Genomic DNA, 14,597 nt, shown 5'->3' with positions numbered 1-14,597 from the left:
ACAGGCTATGATATGGATTGGTAGTGTCTGTGTTTTCTAGTGTACAGTTTATAAACTTTTACTTCAGTTTTAGTAGCACAAATCTGATGGTTTTAAAGGGATTTTACTAGCTCTGACGTTGCACAAAGTATGTAGATGAAGTGCTGATTCTGCAGCTGTGTAGATATCTGGCATGCAAACAGTGTAGATAAAAAAGTACTCTAAAAAGTCTACTAGGCATGTATTCTTATGATACACTTTATCTAGAGTCTACTGTTAGGATAACTATATAAAATAAACAAAGCACACCAACAGGAAAAGGAGAAACAACCACAGAACAAGTCGCATTGTAAATGAAGTATTTATTGCGCAAGAGTACACAGTACAATCTGCTTAAGCATAAATTGTTTCACCAGTACACCTTTGCCTCGTTTTTTTTTTTCCTTTTTTTTTTATAACTATCTAAAATATATATGTATGATGTTACATATCCATAGTACCTAGCACTGTTGTGGCTTGGAAAAAATTTGCCAGTCATCACAAAATGTTCTCTACTCCTGCAGTACAAATTCTTCATGCCTTACACCAGTGCCTTACATATTCTATGTTGCAAAAAGCAAATGATTATTTATTTGTTTGTTTGTTAATGTTCCCACTGACTGTCATGGGTTTGAGGTTTTAGAGTTTTTTCTGCAGAGCATCACTTTTTTTTCTTTTTATGAATGGAGATAATTACAACAGTTTTTATTTTTTGTAAGGAATAGTGTTTTTTCCTTGAGAGTTTTATTTGAGGAGTATTCCAAAGTGGCTGCACACTGATCTGGAAACAGAAACTGTGAAACAAGGCCAGTAAAACCTTTCAGTATGGGTAAAATTCGGTTACTGACTGGTAATTACCTTGCTTGGATTCCAGCAAGAAGAAATTTGGATGAAATAAGAGTAAATCTTCCAGAAAGAGAGAAATGAAAGAAATTCTGCCTGGGAAAAATCCTGCAGCTGTTTAGCAAAAAGTTCAGGTTTCAGCTTTGGTGCAGGAGATGGCTTCCAGTAATTTAGAGAGAAAAATAAATCAGATGCACTCGTATGTTCAAAATACGTGAAATACTGAAGGAATATATAAAGAGAGAGTTTTATCTGAGCTTTTGTAGGCAGCAAATGAGGCTGAGCAAGGGGAGTCAAGGCTTTTATTATTAATTACTAGAATTTTTTTAATGGAGGTTTACCTGTTTATTCACACATGTCTCTATCCATCCATTCATTCATCTATATATTTATTTGTTTTTTTTTTTTGTCTGCATTGGAATCCATCTGGGATGAGGTAGGGTGACTGTATTGCTAAGTGGATAAATTTGACATTCAGGGCAGAGAGCAGTATGTGTTAGGGATCGTGACCACGATGTGCAGTATATGGGACATGTAGATGTTTAAAGAGTGGTTGGCAAAATCTTTGGAAGCCTTTGAACAAGAAGATGGTTATGAAATTAAATTGTGGAACTTGGATGCAGTTTTTGTGAGGCAAACATAACCTGAAAATTTGGGGAGTTTTATTGTTTTAATTTTTATTTATTGTTTTTTATGCTTATATTATATACTGACTGGAAGAAGGAATGTGTATGATTGTTTTAACAAAATGTATTTTTGTATATTCTAAATGTGCATTTCATTTTTGTATATAGGCTTTTCTTTCAGTTTCCATTGGGTGTTTGGGTTGACAGTTTTTTTTTTTTTTTTGAGGATGGCACTTACTTGTAGCTTTTTTTTTTTTTTTTTTTAATTTTCTACCCTTTCCTACACTTTTCTGTTTCTTAGAATCCCTCTTTGTTGTATGAGGAACAATTTGTTTCAGGTTTGAGGATCACTACAGGTACTAATTTGTGTGAATTTTAATGACAAGCATTTTTTTCGTATTTATTATTTAAATGCTTATCTTCATGAACATTTGCACACCGTATTTTACCATTTTAATAGGGCTCTGCCCTTGTACTAACCCTGACTGAAACTTTTATTGCCTCCTGTCTCACACCTGTTCTTTTGACTTTAACTCCCACTATTTCCGCTGTTACACAGTGACAAAAAAAATCTATATATTTTCTAAAAAAAAAAAAAATATTTTCTAAAATAATCAATGTTAGTCCCCTTATGTAATTTACTTAACAAATTCTGTCTTGTGTACATCAATGATGTTTTCTCTCTCATTTTAGCAATACCTTTGATTAGCAATTTTTCCACCTGATGTATTTTTGTTAGCATTTCTTTTTACTACTTTTTTTTTTTTTTTACAATTGTTTACGATTCCGTTTGTGGAGCTTTTCTCCCTGGGCCTCTACTGAAAATGGACATGTATCCAGCTAGACTAGCCCAGTCAACAAATGTAAAATAAATAAAAAATAAATAATGTACAAATGTAGTAACGTCACTTTTGTGCCAAATGGGGTCTTCTAGTGACTACCAATATGTCGTTTTTATTATTAATCATATTTGTTAATAAAGTGCTTATTGTGAATTCTTTGCACTGGTTATGGTTAGGTAAAGTATTTTAGGTAGGATAGTGTATAGTGCGGGTTTACTGTTAGGTATGTATTGTAAAGGTTTCTAGGTTATGATGTAGGCCCAGCCACTGATGACACAGGTAGAAGGGTAATAACTATTGCTGAGACATGGCATATTTGACTGGATCACTCTTCAATGAAACATGATCTCCTGAGCCTGTTCCAAAGAGTGGACTCAAGCTTACAAACTTATCTCACATGAGGGGCAAGTCCAACACATCACACAAGCAGAGGGGTTTGCATTTTGCACCTACTTCTCCAGTATTACCAACTCCAAAGTTACTCAACTTTGGAGTAAGTTATACACTTACTAGAGTCAAGCTGGTTTGATGGAACAGGATCATAGCAGCATGGCTTGTTGTAAAGCAATCTGAACCAATAAATAAATGTCATTTGATAATGTGGGTAGCAAATATATTTGCTACATTAAATCAGATAAGTACATATCTAGCTATCTATTTCTCTACACACACACACACACACACACACACACACACACACACACACACACACACACACGCACAGAAGGGAGACATAGCACATCAAATACCTGATTTCTGACTGTGTTTAAGTCTGCTGATGAACCCTGGAACACAGTTACAATGATTAGTTAAAAGCCACTCTTCTGTTTGTACAGCTTTCTAACTAGCATACAACAATGCAAATGTGCAGCCATGGCGGTAGTATAAGTAAGGGGGAGTTTGAGGGTGAAGGCCTCCATATAGAGGGGTATGGGGAATGAAGCCCCACCTGGAAAAAATGCTGTTTGTGATGTCACTACCATTCAGGACTGGTGTATGTGATACCATTGCACTGCATTAAGTTTGCAATTTCAATTACTGTGGGTGGTTGTAGTGCCATCAGTTTGCTGTACAGGGCTGTCAGCATGTCTGAGGTGATCAGTAACCCTTGGCACACCACATGCACTATGTCACAGCAGAGTACACAGAATGCTATGCATCCTCATTTCAGTTCAAACTATCTCTTTCATTGTCAACCACATTGTGTATATGCAATGCACACCTTATGATTTGTTGTGTACTATTTGCATTTATTTTCTTCTTTCAGCTCCCAAAGTAGCCTGTTTTCCTTGATATAAGGTACAGTCCTTTGAAGTGCATGCAATCTTGGCCCGCTGGATCCACAATCCTCCCAAGCTCCATGTGTAATATCAGCTGTTCAGTGTGCTTCGGAAATGATGCAACTGCTGAGCTTTGCTCAGTGTCCCAGAGTGCACTGCAGTGTGAAAGAGTTATCAAATGCCAACAAACATATGATTCTACTTATGAGTCTCATATTTGTCAATACTGTGTCTCTTCTAAAAGGTGTGTGTGTGTGTGTGTGTGTGTGTGTGTGTGTGTGTGTGAATCAAGCTGCTCAGATAGATATATTCTGTAATTAAGCTCTCGTTCATCGAATGGAAATAAAGCAGACTTCAATGGCAATTAAAAATGTTAAAAGAGAAATTAAAAGTTTTTATTGTCTGTACTGGTACAGAATTTTCAGTATCATTTTGCATACTTTTTTTCTTTTTTGAGGGGTAACAACATACTACCTACTATAAATTATTACAATTAAAAAAAAAAGTATAGCAAAAATGTGTTATGCAGTCTGTAAAATGTGCTGCAGACTACAGAATGTCATAAAGGAACTACGATTAAAAAGGTAATTCAAAATGGTTTAAAATAAAAGTAGTACTGTACTATGTGTTACTAGTATACTAAGAAAGTAAACCAGTAAGTTTATCTTCCATCTACTTGGTCCATTTTATAAGAAAAGTAAGATGCTTCAGGATGTTATTTTTTGGGTGACAACCAAAGGCCAAGGTGCAGAGCAGTATCCAGCCTTTGGTCTCATGCTTTATAATACATCAAGGCATGTGATTACCTCACAACAACCAACACCCTGCCACACCTTAAAAATTCCTTAATTAACCATGAGAATATATTGTATAAAATCTTGCATTTAGATATGGTAGAAATTATTTCATTCTGTCATTAAAATTCAAAACTGGGAGAGCAAAGTTCTATACCATGAAAATAGGCTGCCCTGCCTGTTCTGAATTATTACATTCTTGGGATGATATTGGAGGAAGGGAGAGTTGACATCTCAAGTGATCTTAAGGCAGCAGTTTCAAATCCATTAATAAGCAGTAAAAATATTCTGCAGTAACAGTATTTGTATTAGCCTATGTCTATACTCTTAATACTGAAAAGATTTACCTTTTCTCATAAAGACAGAGGTACTCTGATCAAAGACAGCCTTTGGCAATGTGCTGTAGTTGGCCATTGGGTTTTCCTTCATTACAAGAAAAGAGGTGTGGTGAACAATCTTGTTTACAACACTGTCCGGTAAGTCTTTTTCCAGAAATGTTATTACCTTTCGGATCTCTCTTTCTGGGTTCTGCAAGAAAGAGTAGCATTATGGAACTATCAAGTTAAAATCTTTTATACAGTGTGTAACAATTCCAGCTGAAAGCCATGCATGTGCATAAAGAACTGAAAAGAGAATGCTTTTATAGCAAATAAATAAATACATAAAACAGAAAAAAGAAAAAGGGCTAGTAACAATGATATACACATAAAATAGAAATGTTTTACACTTTTTTTTTCTGGGGACATAGATGTAGAAAAGGGTCTCTATACTTCACTTGCAGGAGGTTGCCTCTTGTAGCCCATTGCTATATGAAATTCCAATTCACTGCTGCTGGGAAAAGATTACTTCTCCCATGCAGTAAAACTTATTTTGAACAATCCATGTGCACACACAGCACACACAGGTAGATTTCAAACTCTCACTCGTGATCTACTGTCTTTCCCCAGTGGGTATCTACTTGTAGGATCTACACCTCATGTCATTAAAGTCACAAAACCTCATTTTAGTACGGCCTGGCATACTGTTTGCCAGGAGCACTAAAAAAAAGCATTTTGTAAAAAGAAATCAAATAAGTTACAATTGAAGAAGTAATGTGGTCAGACTTATATACTTAAGTGTATCAAACAGTAACTATCAGCAATATTTAGTGTCAATACAAGCTGAGCTATCATTCTAAATTAATTTCTCTGCTTGTCTGTTTCTTTATTTTTCATTGCTAGTGACACACTGCTTATTTCGAATAATGTTGATGTATAGTTTCACATCGCTTACCTCCTTCATGTCTTCATAAAACAAATAAAGGATTCGGTGCTTGTCTTTCTTGTCCCAGAATCCTCTCACATGGTCAAACCAAGATCCCCAACTCACTAAAAAAGGTTAGAATGCATTAACAGACAGAACAATTCCAAATTTCATATATATATATATATATATATATATATATATACACACACACACACATACACACATGCACACTCTAACTGTGAACTTGTGTTAAATCATAAACTTACATTTAAGACATTTTATTATGTAATATTCAGTTATATACAAAAATCAGATGAATCCAACAGTGCATTTAACTGAACAGGCTAAAATCTATTTGGAATGTTCCCTATCCACTTATCAAGTCTACACAGGACCCAGTTATAAATTAAGCACATATTAAATGTCTGTTGTATTATGAGGCGTATGAGTGGCTAGGATTAAAGAAAAGAAAACAAAAAATCTGTTTGCAAGTCTTTAGTTCCTGTTGGCACATATAGGTTCATAGGTTCATAGGTAGGTACTAGGCTATGGCCTAGCCAAAAAATGTACCCTGGCTTTCGCCACCCAGGAAAATTATTTTCCTGTGCCCCTGTCGAGCAGAGCCACAGAAGTGATCCCCGGGGTGAATTTCCCATTTCCCATCCAATCATCAAGATTTTTCTTGAAGAGTGCTAATGAGGAGCTCTGTTTGACATAGATAGGTAGTCTGTTCCAGAGTATGTGAAGTCTCTGGGACAGGAATCTATCCCTCCAGCATGTTCTGTTTATTGTGGTGACAAGGTTAAGGTCCCTAGAGCGTGTAGCTCGGAGGGATTGGGATTTCTTTAAGTGGAGCATGTCCAACAGCTCTGGGTTTGACATAGCTTTGTATGTTAGGCAGAGATCGCCCCTGAGTAGGTGATATGAGATGGAATAAAGCTGTAGTTTTTTGAGATGGTCTGCATAGGGCATATGTTTGAGGCCAGTAATCCTCTTTGTGAGGTATTTCTGTGGTCTTTCCAGTTGTTGTAGATGTCTTGTGAGGTACATACCAAAAGGGGCGTTGTACTCTATAATGGGTCTAATGAGTGATGAGTAGAGGGGAACAATGACCTCTTTTTTTCTGGATGAGAATCCTTTTGTGATGAGATGAGCCACATAGAAGGCTTTCCTGACCACTGTGGCGATGTGATTATCAAAGGAGAGACTACCGTCCACCTGTGTCCCAAGGTCTCATCACATTTTCAGCATTAAGTAGACTACCAGCTATGTGGTAGTTCATGGGTACAGAGTTTTTACCAAAGGGGATGACAATACACTTTTTGGCATTGAGCTTCAGGCCATGGCTTTGACACCAGGTATCTGTCTCATTGAGGCCCTTTTGTAGTTTGTCCACATCGTTAGGAGTTTCGATTATGGCTCCTAGTTTGCAGTCATCTGCAAACTTTGTTAGCCAAAGACCTTCTGTGTTGGCCTGCACTTCAGAGAAGTAGATACCAAACAGGAGAGGACCCAGGACTGAACCCTGTGGTACTCCACTTGTCACTGGTCTGATGTCAGATTTGGAATCCGCTACTTTCACAGTGTGGATTCTGTCCGTGAGCCAGTTGGCAACCCATCTTGTGACATAGGGATTTATACCTAGTTTAGTGAGCTTATCTATAATTCCAGAGTGGGGGATGGTGTTGAAAGTCTTGGCGAGATCTAGATAAGCTGTGTGAACCATTTTACCCTCATCTATGGCTTTGGTAACTGCTTCAAAGAAGTCAATCAGGTTTAGTTGACATGATCTGCCGTTTACAAATCCAAACTGAGTAGGGTCCAGAGTTTGGAGATTGCCAATGTCTTTGTTTATGAGTTCCATGATGATACGTTCCATGGCCTTGCAGACCAGGCTCGTCAGGCTAATGGGGCGGTAGTTCCCGGGGTCCGTCATGGCTCCCCCTTTATGGAGTGGGATAACCGTCGCGGTGCGCCATTCAGTGGGTACAAAGCCTGAGGTGAGGCTATGATTGAACATGGTACTTAGGTAGGGTGCCAGTTCATTCTGTAGTTCGTGTAGAACGCAGCCTGGGATATTGTCAGGTCCCATGGATGCTGTGTTCTTGGCTTTGGAGAGTGTGTTTTTTATCTGTGCAGCCGTGATTATAGGAACTTTGCATTCTTCAGGTATAGAGATGGGCCCTCTAGGAGGTGAGAGGGGGGTAAAGTTAGCACTGAACCTATCTGCTAGGATGTTGGCAATATCAGTTGGTTCTGTATATTTAGTGCCATTATGCTGTAACTCAGAGCAGATCTGAGTGTTCCCATTTAGATTCTTGACATAGCTATAGAATGCTTTGTGGTTGTCTTTAGAGTCAGTGGCAATTTTGTTTTCATAACTAGCTTTGGAGGATTTTATGAGGGATCTCAGCTTCTTACTGAGGTTGACCAGGGAGTTCCTCCAGTCATGGGATTTTACTCTTTTTTGCAACAGTTTCTTTCTTCTGTTGTAGAGTTTGTTTATGGCAGAGGTCCACCAGATTGGCTTCCTTTTTTAGGAGGATAACATCTTGGTTCTATTAGGGATAGCATGATCCATACACTCGTGTAAGTGCTTATAAAGTGCATTTGTGTAGGATTCGGCAGTCATACCTCTATTGTCCGTCTGCATGGGTGTCATGAAGTTTGCCACTTCTGTCTTAAGAAGTGTGAAGTTGGCTTTTGAGAAGTTTTTTACGATGGTTTCCCTAATTGGGGCTGGGATGTGGATGTCTAGGCTGATTAGCTTGTGGTCGGATCTGACCAACGAGGAACTGACCTCTGGTGTGGAACACCGGTTTCCCATGTTGGTAATGACCAGGTCTAGGATATTGTTGTCCCTGGTGGGGGTGTGAATAAGTTGATCCAAGGCGTTGGAATTTATGAATTCTAGAAAACGTTGAGCAAAACTGTTGGTACATGAGTAGTTTTCCCAGTTAATGATGGGGTAGTTGAAATCGCCCATTATTAGGGTGTTGGGTTGTACCCTAATACTTTTGAGTGTATAAAGAAATGAGGAGTGTAAATCCTGGGGCATGGTGGGGGGTCTGTAGCAAGCTACAATTTGGATTGCGGTCTTGCCCAGAGTTAGTTGCACTTGGATAATCTCGGATGCATTATGCTGTGCAACTAGCCTGGAGGTGTGGATATCCTTAATGAATATGGACACGCCTCCGCCTTTAGTGCTTCTTTCTGAGTTAGGTGGCCGAAAGGTGTGGTATAAATTGAAGCCTGGTAATGCAGGGGTGCTCTCTGGAGCTTTGAACCAGGTCTCTGTCACTGCACAGATGTCAATGTTCTCCATTTTAAGGAGTGCCTCGAGTGAGTGCATTTTGAGGTTTAGACTTCTAGCATTGAGTAGCATTACCCTCAGATTTTGCTTGCTTGTACCTGTTATGGTGGTGAATTTGTCATTTGAACATTGCCTAAAAAGGCACTATAGGGGTTGCAAGAGTCTTAGCCAGTATCCGGAATCCTAAGGGTGACAGGTGCAGGCCATCTCTGGCAAAGCATTGTGGACTGTCAATCATGTCATCCCAGGCAGACAAATACTGGATCCCCTTAGAATGACACCAAAAGCTTAGTCAATTGTTGAAGTCAATCATTTTGTCCTTGTACTGTGATATCATTGTTATTAATTAATTAAGTTATTTATTGACAGGAAAATCTGACTGAGCCAAAAGATATCCATTTTCTGCACTTGCCCAAGGAGATAAGCTCCAATTACACAGAAATAATATACAAAGATATTTCCAAACTGAATTACAAAAAGTATACAAAGTATATACAAAAGACTTACCAGAAATATAGTAATGAAAATTAATTAATCACATAATGCCTAATAACGTTGATGGTATTAAACACTTTATAGGTAAAACCATTTTGAGAAGTGTTTAAAATGGTATGTACATCAGTCATTGTTAGAATGGAAACCAGTATCAATTACTAGATAAAGAATAGAATTAATAGAGAAAAGTGAGAGAAGATGGGAAAGAAATGCTAGATTGTAGTGAAAGGTAAAGTATGGAAACAAATTTAGAGCATAGAAAAGTTGTGGAAAGGAGTGGATAAGAAAAAAGAGTAAAGAGAAAAAAAGGGAGTGTGGTTGAAGAAGATATGACAGGAGATAAGGAAAGAGGGGTAGACAGGTTAGAGAGTGTTTAGTCTGGGTTCAAATAAGAGCAGAGCTATTCTTTGGGCAGGAGGTATTTGATATGTGTTTAAAAGTAGTCAGGTTTGAACTGGATCTCACTGAACAAGGTAGGAATTCAATTTTTGTGACTCAGTAGAAGTACAGGCTTTCTACAGTTGATTTGTTTGCTTTATGTGGGGACAGGAGTTGTTAATCTTCTGATCGGAAACATCTTTTGGGGTGGTAGAGATAGGAGCTAAGGGCTGGCCAGGTTGTGGGTTTATGAATGATATTATGAGTTGTTACCAGCTGGAACTAATGCATTGTGAAAGTTCAAGCCACTTCAGTGAATGAAGAGCAGAGACGTGGTTGGTGTGAAATAGGGTACTCAAAGCAAACTTAGTTATTTTATTGTAGGAAGTCTCTAGTTTAGTTTTCAAAGTGGTTTTTAGATTGGTAAAGATTGGAGCTCCACATCAGAGAGAGGATAGCAGGTAGGTAGTGGCAAGGGTAGCTTTAGTTGAGTTATTTAGGAAATATTTCTGTCTATAGAACATTCAAAGTTCCTGATTTTTTTTTATATTATTTTGAATGTGTAGGTCACATTTAAGTTTATTGTCAATAGCCATACCTATTAATTTTGTCTGAGTGACTAATTCAATTACTGTATTGCTCAGGGAGATGCCTTTGAAGCTATCAGTATCTGAGACACTGGATTTAGTAGAGAACAGAATTTTTTTTTTAGGGTTAAGTAGGAGTTGAGCATTGTTAAATCAGATCTCAACAGAAGTAAAAGCTTCCTGATTTACATGCTGGAGGTGTGAAAGTGTGACAGGGAGATAGAGGAGAAAAAGATCATGGAATCATCTGCACCCTGACCAACTGATTCTTGACAGGAAGCGTGAGGGCTGTTAATGAAACTATTAAATAGGAGTTGGCCAAGTATAAAACCCTGGGGAATGCCAGTTCTCTTTGATAGATATGGAGAACATGAGACTTGCCATTAAACTGCTTGTTGTAAGCTGAAAGGGTAACTACTGAACTATTTGACAGATGAATTCAATAGACTGAGTTCAGATAGCTGTAGGAGAAGTTTAGAATGAGAGATGGTATCAAAACCCTTTGAAAGATCAAGAAATAGTGAGGAAACAAGCTTGCCAGTATCTCTAACTTTATTTACAGTTTCTGTGAAGGATATTAAGGTGGGTGTGGTACTACAGGCAGGCTGAAATCTATGTTGTGTGTTGGATAGCAATTTGAAGAGATGATTAAGAAGCTGCTAGTGAATGTATTTTTACAGTATCTTTGAGAGTGGGGACAAGATGGCTACGGGACAGAAATCTGATTCAGCTGAGTTTCCTCCTTTGTAGAAGTTTTTTTTTTTTTTTTTTTTTTTTTTTTTATGAAGGTTGTAGAGACTGGTTCATGAGTTAAGGAAGGTATGCTGCTTGGCAAAATATGACCAGTAAAAAAAGAAGTTGTAGGAGTGGAGTTGGAGGAATACTGGGTAGAAGTGGGGGATGATAGTGTTGAAGATAATGTTAAGCTGGACATGCTTTCAATAAAGTAAGTTTAAAATTGGTTATCTATTTGGGTAGGAGAGGTTTGAGGAGATAGGCTGGGATCTTTTTTAGATCCTGGATTAAGCAAGGAGGTTAATGATGTCCAGAATTTCCTAGGATCAGGTTGCTTAAAGTGTAGTAAGTTGGACTAGGTTTTATCCCTTTGCCATTCTTACCACGCTTTGTCCCTCTTAGTCGTGAGATCTTTAGTTGATTTCAGAAACCAAGAAGAGTGATTTATTGTGAATCTTTTTGAACAGACAGGAGCTAAGCTATCAAGGAAGCTGAGGAACATCAAGTTGAAATGATTGGCATCCTCATCCAGAGGGAGTATTTTTAATCAGGACCAGTCTATGGTATTTAGGGAGTCATTCAATAATGTTGGGTTGAAACTAAAGAGATTGTGGGTTGATTTTAATTAAGTTCTTTGCGGAAACAAGTGATAACTGCATGAGCATAGATGGGTAAGTGACTGATTAAGATGTCTTGAAGTGTTCAAGCATTGGGAAAGTTATTTGGATTGGATACAAGTATCATGTCAAAGGTTAAACTTTGGTCACTAGACTTGTTATACCTGGCTGGAGTTTGTATAAGTTGAGTGAAGCCAAATAGGTTCACACTGGAAGTAGGGAAGTCAAAGAGGTTTTGCCAACATCACCACGGATAATTTGGATGATTTTGTTGGGACCAGCAGCTGACCCCCCCCTCCACCTTCCACCCCCAATATTTCCAGCATGCTGATTTTTTGGACTTAAGGCTATTTTAGATTAGTTGTTAAGAGATATATGCTTTACTGCACATAAACCTAGCCAGTTTCTCTTTTAGTGCTTGAATTAACCTATTCCATTTGGTTTAGATTGGCCTTATCCATCCCATGGTAAATAAATATATATTACTCCTAGTGAGAATAACTGAGATTACACCACAGATAATTTGAGAAGGCCCATGCATGGGATAAAGCATTTAGGAGCTGCCTCTGTCCATTAGTAGTGGAGGGGGTAGTCCTCTGGTACATTTTTTGTTTCCCATCTACAGATCCAAGTTGTACATGAATATGGACAGAGATGAGTTTTGTTTTACATGGATGGGGAGTTTGTTCCAGAACAGTGGTATCCAATACGAGATAAATCTTTTCCTACAAACCATTTTGTTGTTGTTGCAGAAGAGATTTAGACAAGTATTTCAGATGGCCTTTGACTTGTTGATGCGCAATATAAATGTCAATATTGAGTCAGAGGATGCCTTGATGCCAGACACAGGTCACCTCTTAGTAGTCTGCAGGATACCAAGTAGGGCTTTGTTATTTATTTTCTAATTATTTGTTAAACTGGATAAGTAGACCAATTTGTGCAGATCTTTTTTAGCAAAATCACAGGTCACAAGGGCAGCAGAAAGGATTACATGCAGTAGTTAATTGAGAGTAATCATTAAGGAAATTGTTTTAGAAGGTGGGAGGAAATCAGAATTATTTAAAGAAATTCAAAGGATGTAGGGAGAGCATACAAAACCCACACAGTTTATTCAACTTTCTATAATATACCTTTCCCTCCAAACTCTTCCCCTGCCCAGTCCAACCATTTTCTATTAAAGTTTCTGCCTGTCCAACTATTTTGTATGTGACTATAAACCTGTAATACCTGCAGTACATGTATAAGTCTGTTTCTAGTTTTCCCATTTTGAGACAAGTGAGGCAATTTTCTATATGCCTCTTCCTTTCATGACGCACACACACACACACGCACACACACACACACACACACACACACACACACACACACACACACACACACACACACACACACACACACACATATCCTGTTTTACTTCTCTCTGATTGCAGCAAGTTTTTTCAGCCATGCTGTTGAATTAGTAATATTTAGTTGCATGTCTTTGTGATCAAAAGTGTTCTCATATCTTAGTGTTTGTTCTCTGTCCTCATCCTCAACCCCCGTTTTTCCCATTTTTGTACATGGGGTCAGGGTGTCACTTGCATCAGTGACAATCATCTTGAGCCAAGGTTTACACCACCAGTGGCTATCCCTGATGTGGGTCTTAAGAGTTTGTCATTATTATTTAGAGTTCGTCATTATTATTTAGAGTTCGTCATTATTATTTAGAGTTTGTCATTATTATTTAGAGTTCGTCATTATTATTTAGAGTTTGTCGTTATTATTTAGAGTTTGTCGTTTTTATTTAGAGTTCGTCGTTATTATTTAGAGTTTGTCATTATTATTTAGAGTTCGTCATTATTATTTAGAGTTCATCATTATTATTTATAGTTTGTCATTATTATTTAGAGTTCATCATTATTATTTAGAGTTCATCATTATTATTTATTTTAAATATTTTACATAACACAATTTACGACTGATCCTGTATATTGCTCCTGCACATTGCATTTGTCTGCACATTAATTTTTGTTTCATGTTGTATGCAACAAAACTTGTTTGTAATTTTGAATGCTTATATGTAACAAAACTTTTATAAATTTGGACAGCATTTCTCACTGGGCCTCCATTGCGTTGAAAAGGGGATATATTACCCAGTCAGACTTTCTTCGCCAGTAAAAAAAAAAAAATCAATGATAATAAATAATAAATAATATTTATTTTGTTTATGCTTAGCAGTGTTTGTTTTCATGCTATCAGAGACTGATTACTGCACAGTTATTTATTGTAACTGTGTTCAATAGCAGCCATCCAATCATAAACCTCATGCCAGCAACAAACAAGCAGAAGAAACGCAGTACCTTTCTCTTAGTTATCAAATTAAACCTGGTCTTAATATCTTCTGAGACAATAACTGGAGTCGCACACAAAACCAAATGGTTAACCAGACCCATTTTCAGGTAAAAACTGTTGAGCAATGAACAACAGTGACTGACTATTATATAAGTATGATCAGCTAACACCGTGAGACATACAAAAGATATGAAGCTGCAGTTATTAATAATAATGGATTATCCACTTGCGTAATGCATGAGGGGAAATGCACATTCCAGTAACAAGAGTTGTAACAACTATGGACCAAGGCTGCCAGTAGAAAAATGCATTGCACCATCCTGTAGTGTCTCTCAGGCAAGTCTCTGGGCCTCATAATGATGCTGTCATAGCCTACGCCCTACTGGGACAAACAGGTCCAATTGGCTTAAGACTGGCCTTAAGTGTGTTAATGGATATATATTTTTTATATTTATTTTAAGGAAGGAGATGATGATTTCAGCATTAGGGAAAT

General features: G+C 37.6%; 1 protein-coding gene across 5 annotated transcripts in view; it reads right to left on the bottom strand.

The window, feature by feature from the left end:
- The window catches only part of LOC122813761 (sulfotransferase family cytosolic 1B member 1-like), a 200,572-nt gene that overhangs the window by 29,651 nt on the left and 156,324 nt on the right, over positions 1 to 14,597 (bottom strand). For all 5 annotated transcript variants that reach the window (XM_044086248.1, XM_044086247.1, XM_044086249.1 and 2 more), the window contains 2 exons: positions 5,676 to 5,770; positions 4,751 to 4,931 (listed from right to left, as the gene is read on the bottom strand). In XM_044086248.1, the coding sequence (XP_043942183.1) occupies positions 4,751 to 4,931; positions 5,676 to 5,770 (276 nt within the window). The remainder of the gene's footprint in view (positions 1 to 4,750; positions 4,932 to 5,675; positions 5,771 to 14,597) is intronic.

The sequence above is a fragment of the Protopterus annectens genome, chromosome 10.part0, assembly GCF_019279795.1.
Source record: "Protopterus annectens isolate FY-2018-M chromosome 10.part0, PAN1.0, whole genome shotgun sequence".
NCBI classification, from domain to species: domain Eukaryota; kingdom Metazoa; phylum Chordata; order Ceratodontiformes; family Protopteridae; genus Protopterus; species Protopterus annectens.
Note: the sequence above shows the minus strand (reverse complement) of the source record. Positions and strands in the feature narration are given on the sequence as shown.